The 21,740-nt window shown below is 44.8% G+C and overlaps 1 protein-coding gene and 1 non-coding gene across 2 annotated transcripts; one reads left to right on the top strand and one right to left on the bottom strand.

The window, feature by feature from the left end:
• Positions 1-103: 103 nt before the first annotated feature.
• Positions 104-4,169, bottom strand: OPN1SW (opsin 1, short wave sensitive). Its single transcript, NM_001280859.1, is given in 5 exon segments — positions 104-907; positions 2,118-2,357; positions 2,779-2,944; positions 3,303-3,471; positions 3,805-4,169. Coding segments are annotated over 5 exon segments (1,053 nt in total). The 5' UTR covers positions 4,163-4,169; the 3' UTR covers positions 104-787.
• A 10,724-nt stretch (positions 4,170-14,893) lies between these two features.
• Positions 14,894-14,965, top strand: TRNAP-AGG (transfer RNA proline (anticodon AGG)). Its single transcript has one exon. It is a non-coding gene; the product is annotated as a tRNA-Pro (tRNA).
• The last annotated feature ends 6,775 nt before the right edge of the window (positions 14,966-21,740 follow it).

Below are 21,740 nucleotides of genomic sequence, written 5' to 3'. Positions count from 1 at the left end.
CCAAACACCAGCCACTCCTGGGTGCAAACATTTCTCTTGATTTTTACTTGAGGAAGGCTCTTTTGGAGGGAGTGGAAGGATATAAAATATAGGGTAAAACAGCTTTTTAAGCATTTCATATAAACTTTAATAAAAATATTAAAAGGTGCAAATTCATTTCGAGTACATGTAGGAAGTTAAACTATTAACTTTAGGAAATACTCAGCTAAGGTTTAGCCACACTGGGGGGAGGGCTTCTGGAATAATTCATGCTGGCTCAGGGGCTTAGGGGAATGACTGTTCCTGCCCAGACCAGCAACTATTGGCAGAGAGGGCATAAAGAAATCTTTCAAACTCATGTTTGGGGCTTACTAAAGGTTTTTGTTTTTATGTCTCACCGTTTCTAAGGTTTAAGTTTTTTCTAATTCAGAATACTGTCATCTCAGAACAGATTCCAGAAGTAAAAAAATGTTTCTGAAGACGTTTTATCTGTACACTGAAATAAAATCAGCCTTACTTTATAATTACATTGTGTATAGAGATCAGTTCTCCAAGTGCTCTGAATGGTGCCACTTTGGAGTAGAAACTGATGATTGTTTAAATGGCCTTTGAGTGGTCTGAAGTAATCCAAGCTGGGAGCAGTAGCTCTACGGGCAGGAAGGAAATAATAGGAAAATGAAAACTTGATTCCCAAACCGCCCCTCTGCTTCCTTTTTTCTGTGTTTTATTAATAGTTTGGTTTTAGAGGAAATAAAAACTTGCTTAAATGTAAAATTCTAGTTGCTGCAAATGAACCGGTGCGGGCTCCTTAGTTGGGGCCAACTTGGCTAGAAGAGACAGTAGAAACTTCCATTTTCTGGGAGCTGGACATGTCAGATTCATCTGCCACGGACTTCCCACACACCATCTCCATGATGCAGCCTCGAAACTGGAGGAAAGGACAGAATTGGAGGGAGGAGCCCCACTTGGCCAACCAGCGCAGAGAAGATCAACATCACAAAGTGTGGACAAAAGTCTCATTCTTTGTGTCACCAAAGCCTCCCACAATGCCTGATACCCAGCATGTGCTCAGGTGGTTTTGAATATATCCTCCCAGTTTTGAAATCCAGCGAATAACAGCCTAGGACTGCTTGCTACCGTGGGTCCATAGTAATTCCTAAACATTCATGCAAACTCTGAGGCCACACTGTTGGGGAATCTCACAAACTAGGCTGCCTTGTAATAGCTCTGTCAAAAGTGGCCCCAGGGTAGGCCCATCTACCCTACCATTGCTAGAAGAAAGAAACCCTGGTGGTGCAGCGGTTAAGAGCTCAGTCCCAAAGGTTGGTGGTTGAAACTCATCCAGACGCTCCTCGGGAGAAAGACCTGGTGATCTACTTCCATAAAGATGACAGCCTAGAAAACCCAATGGGGCAGTCTACTCTGTCTCATGGGGCCACTATGAATTGAGATCGACAACAGCACAGAACAACCACTCCCAACTGAAAAGGACTGCCAATTCTGTTTCTATCCAGGAAGCTTCAAATTAGTAGTCTTGAATCCATCTCTGGGATTACGGAAACAAAATAATTCTCAAAGCAGGATTTTTGCTCTAAAAGAGGAGCTCTCCCAGCTTCATCTGCGTTTTGGTGGTTTATTAGCTCAGATTCAGGATTTGTGATTGGAGGCCGCCTGGAGCCTTCAGATGATAAACTATTTCAGAGATTTATGCATGTGTTGTAATTTTTGTGCTTCATATGTGCTTCTGGAGGCTAGAAGTTGGAAAAGATTAAAAGCTCATGAAATGGAAGGAATGGACATTTAGGGGGGAAAAAAATTTTTTTTTTTTTTTTTGATTATCAGTTTTTCAAACTCTTTTTAAAAAAATGGAGAATACGCTTCTCACCTGGCCCTTTGGAGCAACTTGATTTCTATGGCTCAAGTGCTAACCTCCCTGGGTTTTATGGTCTTGATGACCATACCTTCTTCCCTGTGCATAACCACTGGTTTCCCAGCCTACTAAGGGTTTCTCTGCCTTTCCCTATCCACCCCTAGGAGCCCTCTGAGTAGAGCCTTCCATACTTTGAATTTAAAGTCATTGGTGAGAAGGGAGGTAGGGTCTTGTGGAAGCTAAGAGGAATGTAAGGAAAAAGATTTACCTGCTTATTCATGAAGCAGTAGATGATGGGATTATAGACACAAGCACTCTTGGAGAAGAAGGCAGGAATGGTGACAAGCCTTAAGTCCAGCCCGTGGTTACGGTTGTTGACCATGTACATGGCCAAGGCAGCATAGGGCACATAACAAAGACAAAAGGATGCCACCATCACCACCACCATGCGGCTCACCTCCCGCTCGGCCTTCTGGGTGGTAGCTGACTCCTGCTGCTGAGCTGCAACCTGGGGCAGAGCACAGAGAGACCATCACGTCCCTTTTCTCCCTGGCCCTCAATTCTCAATTATCTGGACTCTTCTATCGGGGAGCGCCCACTCTAATTGCCTCTCTCTGTCCCAGCTTCTGGCCTAGTGTCTGGCTTTCTGTCCTTGAGGGTGGTAGGATGGGGGCTGCTCTCTGGTCTGTGACATTGAAAAGGATCACATGCACCTTGACATTCAGAATCCACCTATTTGAATAGGGATGAAGCCACCTTTTCATTCCATTTCATCATTCTCTACCTCCACTTCCTTCACTGCTTTGAGATATCCCCTCTACCTGGCTGTGGACATTTCCAAATACCTTATGTTCTAAAGCCCTCACCCACACCTCCCCCCGACCTGGAGCCCCACGGCCCACTCCTTGACCCTCACAACAGCCACTCACAGCTCTGAGGGCCCCCAGCAGCTGGGAGTAAGAGAAGCATATGAGGGAAAGGGGCACGATGAAGCAGAAGATGAAGAGGAACCAGGTGTAGTACTCGCTGCGATATTTGGTGCCCACAGTGTACCAGTCAGGGCCACAGGAACACTGCAGGCCTTCAGGGAGGAACCTGCAAAGGACCAAGTATTCAGCCATGGGACAAGGACTTGCTCCCTGTAGGACTCACCACAAGAATCAGTGGAGTGAAAGCTGACATCCCTGGATCATGTTCTCCACTTAGAACCCAGGGATGCCCAAAAGACTTCAGGCAGGGAGGATTTTCTGTCCTCACCAGCAAAAGGCTATAGTAGTTCCAAGTGTAGAGTAAATTTTAGCACTTGTCTCCCACAGCCCCTCAGTCTCACCTACTCCACCAACTCTTTAAAAAGTAGAGGTCAAAGACTAAAAGGCATTATAGCCAAGCTTTCTTTCCACCCACATCAACCTGAGCTCTTAGCTAAGTCAGCAGCACTGCCCTGTGCTCTCACCGGCTCCAGCCAAAGAAGGGTGGGATGGAGACGCCAATACCAATGGTCCAAGTAGCCAGGACAACCATCAGTGCATGCTTGGAGCTGAAGCGGATGTTGCCGAATGGCTTACAGATGACAATGTAGCGCTCAAAGGCCAAGAAGGCCAGTGACCATCCTGTTACCAGACCTGTGGTGAAACGGGAGGGTAATGGAATAGACAGAGCCCCACCAAGCCTGGCAGAAGGAGTGGAAGACAGCCGGGGTGGAGCAAGCACGGAGATTCAGAGAGAGTTGAACTGACGGTTGGAATAGTTTGGAACTCAGACATCCTACTTTGGTCAAACTGTTAGTCCAGGCTGCTTCGTACCCCAATATTCAGAAAAGCATCAAACCCCTTTCCCCTAGACTCCTCTTTAGGGCCCTCTCCAACCCAACAGCCTGGTGCCTGGTTTCAATCCTGGAGCATGTCCTTTGCCTCTTCCCCTCTACCACCTCCACTAACTCCTTTCCCCAACAGTACCTGCCACAGAGCCCACGAAGGCCTCCAAAGCACAAACATAGCGACCAAAAATGAAGTATCCCTTACAGCTGGAGATGAAGACAATGAAGACAGAGAAGATGCAGGAGAGGAAGCCCCCCAGGGATATGTTGACCAGGATGTAGTTGAGTGGCTGCCGCAACTTTCTGTAACGAAGTGTGGCCACCAGCACTAGGGCATTGAGTGGTGTCCCTACAAAGAAGACAAAGGCCATGAAAGCTGCTTGTAAGTGGAAGGCCCAGACAGGGCCAATGTGGTACTGAGGCCCACCCCAAGGCCCCACTGAGGAGATGTTCTTGAACAGATAAAACTCCTCCTCCTCCCCTGACATCTTGCTCATGGGATGACCCCACCCACTCTGATTCCTCTTATAGATTATCCTCCACCTCCCCCTCACAGAACCCCTCCTCCAAAGCCACTTTTGGGCTCCCTGAAGGATCAGAACTGATCCTAAGCCTCCTCAAGACAAAGTTTGGGATTAGAGATCTCAAGCCCTCGCCTAAACTGCCTTTTGTGGCCCCAAAGCTGATTGTGTGTTCTTCAGAGGATAAAAGATTGGGCTGAAGGAATCCGGGTGTGCAATGCTGGATGCTAGGGTGAATAGGAGTGGGCTTCCTGGGGCCTAGGAGTTGCTGACCCATATTTGGGTCACCACTTTTTTCTCTTCTGTCCTTTGAATGGCGCTACAGAGGGCATTTGTCTTCTGGCACCTATAGGTTTCTGCGCCCCCCCCCATCTGCCCCTTTGTGGAAGGTGCCCTCGAAGTCTCCCTTTCCAGAGATCTTAGCCTCTCTGCCAGGTGAGGGACCAGCCTCAAGCTGCAGGAAGGGGCAGGGAATAGGGAGTGCCCTAGGAGCACCTTAGTAAACTCAGTCTTCACAGAACAGGACAGGGGCAACCTGACAATACCTAGAGGGCTAGGACATCCCTGGGCTAAGGCTATTTCCTATCAAGCGCACCTTTCCTACTCAGATCCCACCACCGCCCCCCCCAGCAAGGTTGATGTTGATCTGCTCACACCATGCTCATGCTTGCCCCTCCCATTTGCTCAGTCCAAGTTACCACAGTCTTCCTCTGGTCAACCAAGTCCTGCCCAGCCCTCACAGGCTACCTCACAATCCTCTTCTGTGAAGCCCACCCCAGTGATGCCAGCTCTGCCATAAGCTCCATCTGTGCTTACACTCAACACCACAGTCCTTATGAATGTATCTTCTCCCCCACCTCAGCAGACTATTGGCTCCCTGAGGCTAGTGATTTATTCACAGATATAATACAAATGTATTCAGATAAGTTCTTCAATTTCTTAAGAATCATTCTCAATGCCTCCCACAGTCCCAGGGTTCAATAAGTAAAACACCGGAGGACAATCTTAACGTGACACAGAGCAGGCTTCTGGCCAGATACATTTACAATATACAATGTACAATCAATATTACTCGATATGAGAAAAAAGATATGGAAATGTGACACATAACTAGGAGCAAAAACAGTAAATAGAAACAGATCCAGACAAGGGATTATAGACAAAGACTTCAAAGTAGCTATTATAAACATGTTCGAAGATTTAAAGGAACAGATGGTCATAATGAGAGAAGGGGAGGAGACTCTTAAACAGAAAAATGGGAACAATTTTAAAAATGGAAATTGTAGAAGTTAAAAATACAATATCAGAAACGAAAATTTCAGTGGTTGGGCTGAATAGCAGATTGAACACTGCTGCAGAAAAAAAAAAGGGGGGGGAACCTGGACATAGGTCAATAGAAACTATTCGATCTAAACTGCAAAGAGAAAAAGAACTGAAAGAAAATGAACAAAGCCTCGGTGGTTTATTGAACCACATCAAGCAATCTAACATCCATATAATTGGAAAAAACTCAGGAGTAGAGGAGAGAAGGGTTGGGCAGAAAAATATTTGAAGAAATAAAGCTGTCTTTTATTGGAGATGATATGATCACACAGAAAATCCAAAGGAATGTACATAAAATCTCTAGGTGATCTTAGTAAGGTTGAAAAAGATACGAAATCATTGTACAAAACTAAACTGTATTGCCAGATACTTTGGGAAATTGAATTAAAAAATAGCTTTTACAGTATCATCTAAAACATGAAATACTTAAGGTTAAATCTAACAAAATATGTATAAGATTTCTATGCTGAATACTACAGAAAATTGCTGAGGGAAATGAAAGAAGACCTAAATAAGTTGAGAGCTATATAATAATGTTTATGGAACACAAGACTCAATATTATTAAGATGTTGATGCTCCCCAAATTGCTCTACAGATTCAACACAAACTCAAATCAAAATTCAGCATATTTTTTCTGTACCCAGTACCCCAGTGCCCTCGAGTCGATTCCATTTAAAAAGCTTACTATAAAACTTATAAGTAAAACCAAGAACCTAGAATGTCCAAAACATTTTTGAAGTAGAAGAGCAAAGTTAGAGGGCTTAGACTACCTGATTTCAAAACCTGCTATAAAGCTACAATAATCAAGATAATATAAAACTTAACAAAGAACAAACAAGACATAAAGCTCAAGGGACTAGAAAAGAAGGGCCAGAGGTAGATCCACACATCAATGGATTTTTTTATTATTGTGCTTTAAGCAAAAGTTTACAAATCATGCCAGTCTCTCATACAAAAAGTTATGTACACCTTGCTATGTACTCTTAGCTGCTCTCCCCCTAATAAGACAGCACACTCCTCCTCTCTACCCTGTATTCCCCGTTTCCACTCAGCCAGCTCCTGTCCTCCTCTTCCTTCTCATCTAGCCTTCAGACAGGAGTTGCCCGCATAGTCTCATGTGTCTACTTGAGCCAAGAAGCTCACCCCTCACCACTATCATTATCTATCTTATAGTCCAGTCCAATCCCTGTCTGGAGAATTGGCTTCAGGAATGGTTCCAATCTTGGACTAACCAAGGGTCTGGGGACCATGGCTTCTAGGGTCCCTCCAGTCTTACTCAGACCATTAAGTCTGGTCTTTTTATGAGAAACATCAACTGATTTTTTAACAAGCCTGCCATAGTAATTCAATGAGAGAAAGAATAATCTTATTACAAGTGGTGCTGAACTGATTGGATATTCACGTGGCAAAAAGAAAAAAAGGGAACCTTGACCCTTACCTCACACAATATACAGAAAGTAAACCAAAATGGATTGCAGACTTAAATGTAAGCTTCAAAATTATAAAACTTGCAGAGGAAACCACAAGAGAAAATATTGGTGACCTTGGCTTATGTGTTTAACTTTTTTAAAAAGTTAAACACATACTTGCCATTCAACCAGGAATCCAAACCCACCTAGAGGAGCCTGGAAAGGCAGTCCTGGTAACCTGCTTCCAAAAAGCCACAGTCTTGAAAACCCTAAGAAGCAGTTCTACCCTGCACACCTGGGGTTGCCATGAGTCTGAATCGACTCGAAGGCAACTAATGACAACAACCATACAACCCGGTAAGCCCATTCTTGGGTAACTCCAAAAGAAATGAAAACACATGTTTACGCAAAAACCTATACATGAATGTTTCCATTAGTTTTATTCATAATAGCCCAAACTAGAAACAACCCCATTGTCTATCAGCTGATGAATGAATAAGCTGCTGATGGATGCGATACATTAGCCTCACGGAGTGCCTTTCCCTCTGTTGTGGCCACTGTCACCACATCTGAGCCTGTGCTGAGTTTTTGGCAGCCACACACATTGTGACTTCCAGCGAACTCACAGTCAATAAGAGGAATCTTCTCCACACATGGGGTCACATAAGTGCTACTGTGAATTGGAGCCAAGTGCAGGTCTTAAATTCGTTCTGACTTTCATCTGGCATTCCAGCTTGGCTGGACCCTTATGGAACTCACCAGTGTGTTGGCTTCACCTCCTGAACACACAGCAGACCAACCCTCCAAGGCAGGAGGGAGCTGGCTGGATGGAAATCTGGAAATCTTGAAGCGTGTGTGCTCTGGAGGTAGTGAGGGGTGGACAGTGTCTCAGTCACTCTGTGGCCCTGCACTTCCCCAAGGTGTGTCCACCCTGGCTGCCACCTCCTCCTGGCTATCTCTGGAGCCGGGTCTCTGATGTGGTCCCCACAGCAAACAGCCACAGGAGGGGCTCTGCTGCTCCCCTCTTCTCCCCAGCCCAGGTGGGGACAAAAAGGAAATCCCTCCCCATGCCCCTTGCTCACCCTCAACACAGGTATTTGTCAAAAGTTTCTCTAGTAGAAATAAGGAAAACTGGCTTTTGCTCAGAAAGAAGCCCCACAAATTTATGCCTTCTACCCACCCCTTTCCCACTCCTTTTGGCCAGGCTTCCCTCCAGGCAAGGGACCAGGGTCAACATGTAATCCTGGCTATTAGGGGTTACTGGTCAATCCAAGTTGGATGATGGAAATGATCTTATTCCTCTAAGAATAAATCAATAGAGAAGGAAACCATTTGTACAGTGAGGCTCCTTTTCCCTCCCCCTGCCAAACGTCCTTGCTAGGATGGAGGTCTATTTCCTCCTAAGATCTTTGTCTTCAACTGAAACCTTAATAGGTGGGACAGAAAGACAGAAAGCATGAGACAGAGCCAGAGACAGAGCTCTGTGGCACTCCACTGAAGAGCTCCTTTGTGGTTAATTTTGGGCATCATTCTTCAACTACTCCTTCATCTCCTACTATCATCCACCCTATATTCTTCAACTTGGCTTAACAAATGTTGTCAAACTCCTCCCTGAAATCCAGATACATTCTGTCTCAGAGTATTGCTTTTGAAAAGCCATCTTATTAGCCCTATCGAAAATTTTAAAAAGGAAATTAATAGGGTTTGGTATGACTTTTTCTTAGTGATCACGTGCTGGCTTCTTCCCTTCTACTCTTTTCTACACTTATAGACCAAAAGCCTCCCAGTCCTCTAGGCCAACCAGTCCCCTGTTGTGAGCTGGCTCAGTCACCCCCCTGGATGAGCCTGTAGGGTCAGCCAGCCTGGGGCCCTCTCCAAGGCCTCACAGTCTCCTCTGATACAGATTTGGATTAATAAATTCAAGGCTATGTCCTAGGCTGACTAGAACATATCTTGATTTCTTTTGAATCCTGAGCTAGAAGGGCTGGATGGAGACTTGCCAGTCATTCGTGTAAGGCTGACATTCCCAAGCACGCAGACATGTGGACATGCATGCACACACACTCCCGCAGGTAGGATTCATGGAAAGATCCAGCTAAGGCCCAGGAATTGCAAGGCCACTTGGTCCCTGCCACGTTGGCTGGGTCCCAGATTTTAACACTGCAGTTCATCCCCTGCCCTAGGCAGGACCACAGGACCCGGGCACCCCTGCGAGCAGTGTTAACAGTGCCATCCCCAGGCAGAGCACATTGCCATGTGCCATTTGGGTCTGAGTAGAGCAAGGCAGCCTTGGCTGTCTACAGGACTGCTGTGGTGCCCATGTCTGCACATGGTTCTGATGGGAGCCTGACTCCCAACGGAAGTGGGGACAATCCACCCAGGCCCTCTGGCTCCCACTGCCCAGCCAGGTGGCCACATCTTCACCTCTGCTAGTATTGTCCTGGCACCTTCTCAAACTGCCCCCCCCCATTCCACCCCACTTCCGAGGTAGGAGCAATGGGCCCAGCAATGGACCCAGCTGAGGTGGGACAGAAAGAAACCTACCCAAGCATGGGGTCTCATTTCACCCAAGCCAGAGACAAAAAAATCCCCAGAGTCATTGAAGCCATGGGGTGGGGGAGAGGAGATTTTGAGGAGGGGTATGGGGCAAGGAGGAGCATAATGGTATAAAAACTAGAGATATTTAAAATTCATTTAATACAGATAATATCCTTTCCGACTTAAAGTTACCTTATTAATTTAGGAACAGGATATATATACTAAGGCTTTGCATAACATTATATTAGGTATATTTAGACCAGGGTTTCTCAACCTCAGCACTATTGACATATTGGGCTGGATAATTCTATGTTGTGAAGGGCTGTCCTGTGCATTGTAGGACATTTAGTAGCATCCTTGGCCTCTATCCACTAGATGCCAATAGTCGTGGTAACCAAAAATGTCTCCAAAAAACCAAAACCTAACCCATTGCCACTGAGTCGATTCCAACCCTGGGGACACTCTTCACTGAGAACTGCTATTTAGATTTAGACTTACAAATACCCAGAACCTAATGGAGAACTGTCAAGAGGAAATGTGTTTTTACATCCATTCTAATTGTCTGGAAAAAAAAGGAAAGTCCCAGAACAGGTGGATGTTTCCTGAACAGTCTCAGGGTTTTCTTCTCTCTTCTCTTTAGTTTATTTATTTGCACCCCACTTTTCCTGAAATAGTTTAAGGTAGGGTTGTAGGAATGCAGGGGACACAACAAGAAATCCTGAATCCAAAGTAGGAGCAAAAGAAGAAGGAGAAACAATAGAGGAGATGTCAAGGGTCAGGAATGAAACTGAGTTACAATCATTTAGCCCAGGTTTCTTGAAGCTATTCATATTCATAATGTCCAGAAAGTAAATGAAACCAACAGTTCTTGGGATTGTGACAGACAAAAAATATCTCCCCAGGGATTGAACTGGACAAACGGATGGAGAGGTATGATAGTGAGGAGTGAGCTTCTTGGATCAGGTGGACACTTGAGACTATGCTGGCATCTCCTGTCTGGAGGGAAGATGAGAGCATAAAGGGGGTCAGAAGCTGGCGAAATGGACATGAAAAGAAAGAGTGAAGCGGGCTGTCTCATTAGGGGGAGAGCAATTGGGAGACTGTAGCAAGGTGTATATAAGTTTTTGTGTGAGATACTGACTTGATTTGTAAACTTTTCACTTAAAGCACAAAAAATTAAAAAAAAAAATGTCTTCCTAAGGACTTCACAAAAGATATATTGGTGTGATGTAATAAACCATGTCCTTGACAATATTCCTGAGTAGATACAACAGCCAGTTTCACAAGACTGGTATGTTACCGACCCCTCAATGTGTACTCAACATCACAAAGCACAAAGCCCAGGACTGTGCATAAACCACAATCGTTAGATGCAGCGTGGGTACCAGGCTGCTGAGCTGCTCAGATTCAGAGGAAATCTTAGATCTCTGAAGGATTGAAATGCATTTCTCCTTATCTTCTCTAATATTTGCTTCGCTTGGCTTAGTTTTTTAAAAGTCAATTTTTTGAGTGGATTATGTATATGCCAGAAATGTCTCCAGGCATACTAGGAAGAAAAGCGTGGCAGTCTACTTCTGAAAATAAGCCAGTGAAAACCTCATGAATCACAAGAGACGTGGTCTGACTCACTTGCTTTGGACACGTCATCAGGAGGAATAAATCACTGGGGCAGGACATCATGTTTGGTGAAGCAGAGGGCCAGCGAAGGTGAGGGAGACCACTGGTGAGATGGACTGGTACAATAGCTGCAAAGATGGACTTGAACATGCCAGCGATTGTGAGGATGATGCCGGACCAGAAAGCGTTTTGTCGTTATACATGAGGTTGCCATGAGTTGGAGTCGACACAACGGTAGCTATCTATCTATCTACCTGCTTACCTTTCTATCTGCCTACCCAGGTCTCAAAATTCAAAAGATACAAAAGAATATACGGTGAAAAATACTTTTCTTTCCCATCTAGCCTCCCCAGAGGCAACCACTTTTAGCTTTTTTCTGTGTTTTTGATAAATGTGAGGTGACAATGAGCTTGAGATGCTATATTTTGATGATGTTATCTGTTAAATACTGACGGTGATGGTTAAAGTTGTGTGTCAACTTGGTAGGGACATGATTCTCAGTGGCTTGGAGTTATGTAATGATGTAGTAATCCTCCATGATGTGATCTGAGGTGATCAGCCACCCAGTTTTAAGAGGAGTTTCCAATATATATGTACATATGGACATCCTGGCAAAGCTCACTTGCTTGCTTTGGATCCTGCATCCAGCTCGTCATCATCTGAACTCCTTTCTTGGGACCTGAGCCAGTTGCCTGCCATATTGCCTGCTGATCTCGGGATTCATAAACCTCCACAGCCTGTGAGACAGCGGCCTTCTTTCTAACCTGCCAGTCTTGGGTTTTTTAGCCCCTGCAGCTATGTGAGTCAGGAGAAGCCTCTAGCCTGATGCCTGACCCATGAACTAGGCACCTGCCAGCGTCTACGGCAGCTTGAGCTGTATCCTTGAGATAAACCTCTCTCTACATATGCTTCACTGGTTTTGCTTCTCTAGAGAACCCATCCTAAGACACTGGCCTATAAGGACCCCCAGACAAGTGATGAGATAAGGGAAGATTTGACATGCTTTTGTAAAAATGAAGAACCACCCAAGGGTTTGCCTGTCCTCACATCTGGGAGTAAAGCTGAGGAAGCTCCCACAGGTAGAGCCCCGGTCCTCCCTAAAGAACTTCATCTGTGGCCTTCTAAATGCAGAGGCAAAGGAGCAATTGATGGCCCAAAGTCCTACTCCTAGAGCAATGCCACAGTAAGTTTAGCCTGGAAAAAAAAAAAAAAATGAATGTAGGTGCCAGTGGATTCCTACCTGGCAGCACTCCCTCCCCCACCCTACGCCAGGAGGCATTTGGAAGTGTGTGTGGGTGTTATGCGGCTATCATAATAGGGGAGCAGAGACTACTGTTATTTAGTGGGCAGGGTGCTACTTCAGACAGGCCCACACAAAGAAGAACGATCCTGCCCCAAATTCCAAAAGCACCCCCAGAGGGATGCACACTGGCAGGGGCTCAACACCTGTCTCAGGCCTGAAACATTTTCAGTGAGGTCCCCCCAGGAGCCCTAACTTGGGATGGCATCACTCCCTGACATACCCACAGAGAGGAACAATTCGGGGAATGTGCGCTGAGGTAATGGAATGACGTGTTGAGTGAGTGTGCTTTTATTTATAAGCCAGTTTAAAGCTGGAGAACAGCTTCCAAAAAAAGTCTCTTTGGTTTGAGAATAGATGAGCTGTTGCCTTTCATTCTGGCCCTGATTAGTTAGCAGAGCCAGTGGTCTGTTTCTGGCGCTTCTGGATGGAAATAATAAAAGTCTACCCCCTGGGTACAAAGGAATGAGGGTCAATCCATTCTCCAAAGTGAGGGCCTTTCTTCTGGCCCGTTTGGAAGAAGGATTGGTCCATCTTGAAGCCTGCTTAGAAGGACGGAAGGTAGAGAGCCCCTCCAGACCTGTGGTGTCTAAGCCAAGTGATGTGGCTTAAACTCCCGAGCATCTGCTGCCACTAGTGAGTTTCTGTGACACTCCTGAGACTTTCTTTCATTCCTTCACTCATTCCACAGACATTCACTAAGTGATGAACCCAAGAGCAGTTGTGCTGAGGATTAAATGAGATTATGTTGGTAAGGAGCCCTAGTGGTGCAGTGGTTAAGGGCTCAGGGTGCTAATCCAAAAATTGGCAGTTCGAACCTATCAGCCGCTCCTTGGGAACCCTACGGGGCTGTTCTGCTGTGTCCTATGGGATCGAGCTCCTTGATGATAACATTTTGTTTTGTTTTTTAATTATGTTGGTAAAGTGCTTACTCAAGGCTGGAACACAAAAGTACTTGGGAATCTTTGCATCATTAGCAGGATTGCCAAGTGCAGGACACAGGGCTGGACCCGACAACTGATAAGACAGGCCTCTGTCCCCTTGGAGGAGGCAGTGATGGCTCAGTGGTAGAATTTTTGACTTTTACGTGGGAGACCCAAGTTCAATTCCCAGGCAGTGTACCCCGTGTGCAACCACCACCCACCTGTTGCCGTGACGCTGAACAGGTTTCAGCAAAGCTTTCAAACTAAGATGTACTAGGAAAAAAGGTCTGATCTCCTTCCAATGAGCCAATGAAAGCCCTAGAGATCACAACGGTCTGATCCATAAGTGATCATGGGGATGGCAAAGGACCAGGCAGCATTTTGTTTTTTGTACACGGGGTTAACATGAATCAGGGGCCAACTCAAAGGCAGCTAACAACAATTGTCCCACGGAGCTCCCAGATGGCAGCCCACCTGGAAACAAGCGAGGGTCCAGAGGGGGATGGATGTACAGTGAAAACACAAAAGGGAGGGCCTGGCCCTGGCGGAGCCCATCCAGGTCTCCTACAAGGCACCAGTTCCGAGTTATGGCCAGCCCCCCTCACTGTCATTTGAGAAACTCCCAGGCTGAAGTACCCCCAAGCTGCTGGTTCTTCCCTTGGAAGAACAGGCAGGGCCGCACCTAGGGAGGCATTTACAGGGTGTGTTCTCCATCTCCAGCTTCCTAGGAAGTCTCTCTGAGCCATAATTGGGTAGCAATGCACACGGTGTTGGAAGTAGGCTCTTATAAGCCGCAGTCAGGCAAGTGTCTTTATCTCGCCATGGGATGGTGCCTATGTCACAGGTTGTTTTAACCGCAGAGCACACAGCCTGGCCCGCAGGAGGCATCCTATGGAAGCTTTCCCACTGTGCATTTTTCTCTGCCCATTGCTATCGTAATGACCTGTTTCCTTTGTACAGCACTTTCCGGTTTGCACAATGTTTCCACCTACATTGTCTCACCTGCTCCTCACAATTACTCCAAAAGGTAGACAGGGCAGGTGTTACCTTCCCCAGTCAACAGATGAAGAAACAGAGTAACTGAGCAAATTATCACCAAGCTGAGGGTGAGCTGGGATAGTCTTCCAGGTCCCCATTCAGGAGTCTGATGGGTTTGGAGGATTGTTTCTGGTGGTCTCATCGTGAGGTAAGAATTGGGTTCTTAACTGGGTATGGGAGGTCCGAGACAGGCTCACCCAGCCCTGTGGTTTCCTGGGAAAGGAATGGTTGCTGGAGCCCTGCTCCTTCTCTGCCCTTTCCTTGCAGCACCTCTGCAAACCCTGCTAGGTAGCTCTGGGAGAGAATTGGCTGGTCAGGGGATGACTGGACCCTGCCCGGGGCACGGGGCAGTGAAGCATCTGTGTGTGGCTCTGTAGTGGGCCAGCACTGAGGGAGAAGAGAGAGCCAAAGAGCAGGCCCGCTGGAGTGTAGCCCGCCCGGGCTGGGAGCCAGCTGGGAGGAAGGAGGGGAGACACAGCCTCTAGGAACCACAAGCTACTGCTGCTGCTGCTGCTGATGTGGCAGGGAAGGCACATCTGGTGAAAAGTAGCTACCAGCGGCTCGTTGGTCTAGGGGTATGATTCTCGCTTAGGGTGCGAGAGGTCCCGGGTTCAAATCCCGGACGAGCCCTGTTTTTCATGAATTTTTTTTTTTTTTGCTGCTGCTCCACCTCACACACACGCACTGTCTGCTCTTTCTAGGGCATAAGCAGAGATAGCCTAATAGATGTGTGGTTAAAGTACCATGAGGACAAGCTGACAGCTAGTATCCCCACTAGCCCCAGGCTGCATGTATCCCCTTATTTCCAAGCCAAGCAACGACTGTCAAGTATCTGGCTGAGCACGGGCTGGTTAGCGCTAGAGGGCTGCAGTGTTAGGCAGAACAGCCTCCCCAAGGATCTCAGTAAAGAGCAAGGGATCAGGACAAGCTGTGGGTGGGCCTGAGATGAAGGTCAGGAAAAGGCAAGCTCCTAATGTAAAACCCAGCTATGAAATGCGCTTGACTCAAAGTCCAAAAGCTAGGATGCAAGTCACAATTTGGAGTCTCAGCTTTCCCTTGATAAAATGGGGAAAATAATACTCATTTCTCAGGGTTGTTGGGAGGATTAAACCAGACCCTGTATGTGAAAGTCCTTTGCAAACTATAAAGCACATTACGAACATAAGGGACCGTTAAGAATAATACTAAAGATAAAGGAAAAATCAAGAAGGGAACTTCTGGAAACATGACGGACTGAGCCAACGTAGCTGTTCTCTTACCCCAAGTCCCCTAAAACACACATAAAAAATGTTGGATAAAACATAATCTTAAAATTAAAATATGAACAATCTCTAATTTTTTTAAAAGGAAGTTAAATAAGGAACACAAAGCCAAAGAAAAAAAGAGAAGGAGGGTGCCACAGTGGCCTATGGTGGGTTCAGACACAGATACATGTGTAGGAACACAGAGCCATGTTTTAATGCTTTCAGTTACAGAATATGTGGCCTCAGCCACCAGAGACAAGGAGCTGGAACTGAATCCTCTGCATAGAACTCAAAACAAGCAAAGATCTAACTTGTCCATCTATACCTGCCACTACATCTACCAAACATCCACCACTCCAAGTAAGGCAAGAAGGAGAGAAATACAGCTCAGTCCTGAGAAACTGAAGTCCCAAGCCTAACCAAGCAGTCATCTAAATTGGATTTATGTTATCTGCATAGTGCTAGATCCCCAAGCAGAAAAATCAAACATAAACTCAGTTTGTTGTTGTTGTTAGGTGCCTTCAAGTCGGTTCCAACTCATAGCAACCCTATGTACAACAGAACCAAACACTGCCCTGGTCCTGCGCCATCATCACAATCGTTGTTATGCCTGATTGAGCCCACTGTTGCAGCCACTGTGTCAACCCATCTTGTTGAGGGTTTTCCTCTTTTTTATTGACCCTCCACATCACCAAGCATGATGTCCTTCTCCAGGGTCTGGTCTCTCCTCATAATATGTCCAAAGTGTGTGAGACGAAGTCTCACCATCCTCGCTTCTAATGAGAATTCTGGTGGTACTCCTTCTAAGACAGATTCGTTTGTTCTTCTAGCAGTCCATGGTATATTCAATATTCTACGCCAATATCATAATTCAAAGGCATCAATTCTCCTTCAATCTTCTTATTCATTGTCCAGTTTTTACATGAATATGAGGTAATTGAAAATACCATGGCTTGGATCAGGCACACCTTAGTCCTTAAAGTGACATCATTGCTTTTTAACACTTTAAAGAGGTCTTTTGCAGCAGATTTGCCCAATGCAATGCATCTTTTGATTTCTTGACTGCTGCTTCCATGGGTATTGACTGTGGATCCAAGTAAAATGAAATCCTTTACAACTTCAATATTTTCTCCATTTATTATGATGTTGCTTACTGGTCCAGCTGTGAAGATTTTTGTTTTCTTTATGCTGAGGTGTTATCCATACTGAAGGCTGTGGTCTTTGATCTTCATCAGTAAGTGCTTCAAGTCCTGTTCACTTTCAGCAAGCAAGGTTGTGTCATCTGTGTATCACAGGTTGTTAATGAGTCTTCCTCCAATCCTGATGCCACTTTTCTTTGAAGCCCCTAGGAATACCACACAGAAGCAAACACAGAAGAGTTCTGTAAGAATGCTTTTATAACCCAGGGTATATAGGACTCTCACAAAAAAGCAAAACCATACAAAATTTGCTGAAGAAGAGCACACAATAAAATATTACAAATCAGACAAGGAAGCAATTCACCATAAACAAGAGTCAGCAGACCCAACAAACAAGAGTATTAACACTCCAAGAAATGGGGATAATAGAACAATGTAAAAATATTAAAGATAGAAAAATAAACCATAGTAAAAAATAGAACACTATGAAAAAAGGGGAGCCCTAGTGGCACAGTGGTTAAGAGCTTGGCTGCTAACCAAAAGGTCAGCAGTCCGAATCCACCTGCCACTCTGGGAAACCCTATGGGGCAGTTCTATTCTGTCCTAAAGGGTCTCTATGAGTCGGAATTGACTCAATGGCAACAGGTTTGGATGAAAAAAGGCAGATTTTTTTTTTGAGGGGGGAAGCACTAATAAAGTATCCAGAAATGAAAGAACCATTAAAATTAAAAACTCAGTGATGCATTTAACAGCAGATTAGATTCAACTAAAGAGAATTTGAACCCACCAGTGGCTCCGTGGGAGAAAGATGTGGCAATCTAATTCCATAAAGATTACACACTTGGCAATTCTACTCTCTCCTATAAGGTCACTATACAGTGGCTACGAGTCAGAATTAACTTGATGGGAGCTGGTTTGGCTTTTTTGGAAAAAAAGAACTAGTGAACTAAAAGATAAAGCTGATGAAATCATTCAAAGTGTGGGGAAAAGTGATGAGATAGGAAACATGAAAGAATAGTTAAAAGGCATGAGGAAAATAATGAGACAGTCTAATGTATATCTAATACGAGCTCCTAAAAGAGATCAAAGGAATGAGAGAAAGATAATATTCCAATATATAATGGTTGAGAATTTCAAAATGGAAGAAAGACACAAGTCCTCGGGTTGAAAAAATAAACCAGGTTGTGAGCTCGTAAACACACTGGGGTGAAACTGCAGAGTACTAAAGAGGAAAATCTTTAAAGCAACCAGAAATAAAAGCTGTTTGCTTACAATAACAATTATATTGGCAGCCAACTTCTTATTAGCAAAAAATAATAATAATAAAAGAGAATATCTTCAAAAGGCCCATAGAAAATAACTCTCAAACAAGGACTCCATGTTTACTGAATTATCATTCCAAGAGTGTGAAATAAAAACATTTTAAGATGAAGATTGAGAATGTTTATGGCTCCAAGACTTTCGCTGACATACCACCAAACGGTATACTTCATAAGAAGGTAACTGAGCCAAAAAGGAAGGACTGGATGCCAGAAGAAATGGTGAGCAGAAAAATCTATAAATATGTTAGAAAATCTGAACAAGCATTGACTGTAGAGACAATAACAACAACAACGATGACAAATGGGAGTTAGGAACAAGATAAAACTAAAATACTGGATAGAAATGCGGGAGATTGTGGGGAAAGAAGATCTGAGTTAACATGTTCTAAGGTCTTTATATTATTCAGGAAGATGATGGTGACAGAGATTCACTTTAGACGTAACTCAAATAAGAATGTTAAAATATATATAAAGAGGTAATCACCAAAACAGTAGAAACTGAGTGTGTAATCCTAATCAGCGGAGGTCAGGGAATAAAACAAAGATAAAGTAAAAAAAGCCACTATTAAAAACCCAAACCCTTTGCCATCAAGTTGATTCTGACTAACAGCAACGCTATAGGACAGAGTAGAACTGCCCCGTAGGACTTCCAAAGAGCAGCTGGTGGATTTGAACTGCCAACCTTTTATTTAGCAGCCAATCTCTTAATCACTGTACCACCAGGGCTTCACTGTGACACCAGGGCTTCACTGTGACACCAGGGCCCCTAAAGCCAGTGTTAGTAATGAATTGGTCCAACTACTTTATAGAGCAATTGGACAACAGTGATTTCAAAACCCAGTTCTTTTCTCCTTTAAGTTTTTTGTTGGTATTACGTGTTTTCACTAATGAAGGCACGTTGATTAAAGGACCAATTCAGAGTTTTTCTTGTGAGTCGTGGATTCTGATACCCAGTATCCGGATCACATGTGTCCCAGCAGCCCCTGGACGACGTAAATCCTGATGATATGAGTCAATGATCAAATCAGGTTTTTTTAATTTTTTTAATTTTATTTCTTGAACATTTGTACAACATGAAGGCATCTGGCAATGACTGCACATACATCTTATTCTAGTCTCCTTCTTCTTAGCCTTTTTATTTTTCATGAAACTTTTTTAAAAACACAGTACAAAGCATTCTTCCTTACTGCAAAAGTATACTTACCGCCCAAATAAATAACGCCAAGGGATTTTTTATCTCAGGAAAATTAGCAATACAATGCTTTCTTCATTATTGCAAAAGCAATACATACAGGCAAAATAAATAAAACTCAAGGAATTTGAATCTCAGGAAAATTATCACTTCTATGTATTCTTCATTATAACAAAAGCAGTACTAACAGCTAAGAAGCAGAAACAGCTGCCCTGGAACACTGCAGACCCGTTCACAGTGGTGCATTCTACCTGCTACACATGGAAGTAATGATTGGGCCCTAAGACTGAATGCAGGGTAAGAATAACTTATAGGAGTTCCAATTTCTTGAAAAGTACCACTACCCAGAATTATTCCTTATGGGAAAGGCATTATTTACCGCTCAGAAGCTGGAAAAGAAGGGAGCAAGTAAACCCTGGAAACAATGAATGACATGAAGTGGAAAATGGCCACTAGGACTGAATGAAGCCTGGCAATAGCTTACTCGCACAATAAGTACACTCTCACAGAACATGGTAACTGGGAAACAGTGAGGAGGCCTATCTCACAGACAAAAAAGGCAAACCTGTCAAAAGTTTAGAAAATTCATGTATCTGAGAGGCATCACCTAAGACAATGTTCATTTTACACAAAAATGAGGCTCCCACTCAGGACTTCTGAGCTTCATGCATTTCAAACGGTTCCCACCCTGAGGCTAAATGTGTTAAAAGAACTCCAGAGGCATAAAAAGTGGACGGGATACCATATGCTTCATGGGTCTTGAAAGGGTCAAGATGCGTGTATTCTGACCCAGAGATTCCACTGCTGGAATTTCCACATTGTTTATAATACAGAAAACTGGAAGCAGTCTATACGTCCTTTAACAGAAGAATGGATAAATAAATTGTGGTCTATTCAAACAATAAAGTAGACTCCAAAATTAGAAATCATGAATTGGAGCAATATGTCAACACAGATAAATCTAAAATAAGCATTGAATGAAAAATAGGAAGTTTGCAGAAGAAGGTATACAATATAACACCATTTATAGAGGTTTTTTAAAACATACAAATCAATACTATGTATTGTTTGTGGATGCATACACATAAAGTAAAACTGAAAACATAAATGGAAGGGCTCCATCTGAATCCAATGTGGCAAGATAGTAACAACTGTTGGATTTCAGTGGTGTATACACGGATGTTATGTCATTCTGTACTGTACATGTCTTGAAGGTTTAAACATTCCTATTTTTTTCTTTTTAATGAAAAGATCTAGGCATTTAGAAATAAGGGTAACGGAGGATAAATGGCTGCATCAATCCTCAGAAAGGATGATCCGCTGAGATGGGATTAGGAGAGGGGCTGAGTCCTGGTTCCAGGGATTAGGAGGATTAATTCAGATCATCTCCCTCCCAGCTGATCACCTGGCTAACATCCCCACCACTCCCGGCCCTTCAGAGGGTCATCCTGGGACCACATTTCACCCCACCCCGACACCTGCTAAAACCTTTCCTCCTGCCCCCACCCCCACCCCCACCCTCCACTCAGTACTGTCCCACCAAGATTTACCCACATTTGGGTTCTGGGGATAGACTGGTTCAGGTCTCCTCTGAATGTTCCCCAAGTTCACCGTGAATGGTGACATGCACCCCAGGACCAAATGAGAGATTAGTCCTGACACTCAGGATCAGAGCTCCCTGAGGAAAGCCTGGGTGTCACAGTTAACTACAGCCTCCCCCGTCCCTCCCTCCACAGTCAAGAGGTCAGCAGTCAAGGCCAACTGCTAGCCAGACCCCGCAGGCTGAGCCAGAACCAGGAGCTGTGCCGGAGCAGAAGGGACAACCACTGGCTTCCAGCATTGGCCTCTGTGTGCCCAGGTCCTCTATGCCCTCCCCCTGCCTACTGCCGGCCCCTTTTCACCCCCTGACAAGTGTCCCGCTCCTCAAATCCTGACAGGTCTAATGTCTGCAAAGACCCTCCTGAAGAGATTGGGTGGGCTTGCTCAACTGCCTTTCCCCAAGACCAGATCACCTTGGCCACAGGATCTGGGGTGGAATCCTGTCCTCTGGGGAGCAGGTGAAACACCTTTGATGTCTCATTGTTTCTCAGAGTACCAGGGTGGGGGTGGGGTGGGGATAGACAAAAGAGTTAACAGGCAACATTTAACTCCATATGAGTGAAATCATATTTTTAATAATGTGCTGTATGATTGGAAAATTTACCTTTAAGTGTCAGGCATTTTGTCTGGTGCTGGCGACACACAGGTGATGGAGATACTTCCATACCTTCAAGAAATTGGGCAGACAGAAAGGCGAAAACCTGGTCTTGTCAACCCAGAGTGAGTGACTGGTGCTGTGACAGAGGAAGGATGACAGGGACCGTGGGATGGCACAATAGGGGCATCTGTGGAGTTGGGGTGAACGTCAGGGCAGGCTGCCTAGACGTGACTCTGGAACAGAGCACTGAAAGGTAAGTAGGGGGTGTCCAGGTGAAGAAGGGCTTCTTCCATGTAGAACATCACGGTGGA

This window comes from Loxodonta africana, chromosome 8 (genome assembly GCF_030014295.1).
Source record: "Loxodonta africana isolate mLoxAfr1 chromosome 8, mLoxAfr1.hap2, whole genome shotgun sequence".
In the NCBI taxonomy this organism is placed as follows: domain Eukaryota; kingdom Metazoa; phylum Chordata; class Mammalia; order Proboscidea; family Elephantidae; genus Loxodonta; species Loxodonta africana.
The sequence above is the reverse complement of the archived record's forward strand: the minus strand, read 5'-3'. Positions and strand labels throughout refer to the sequence as shown.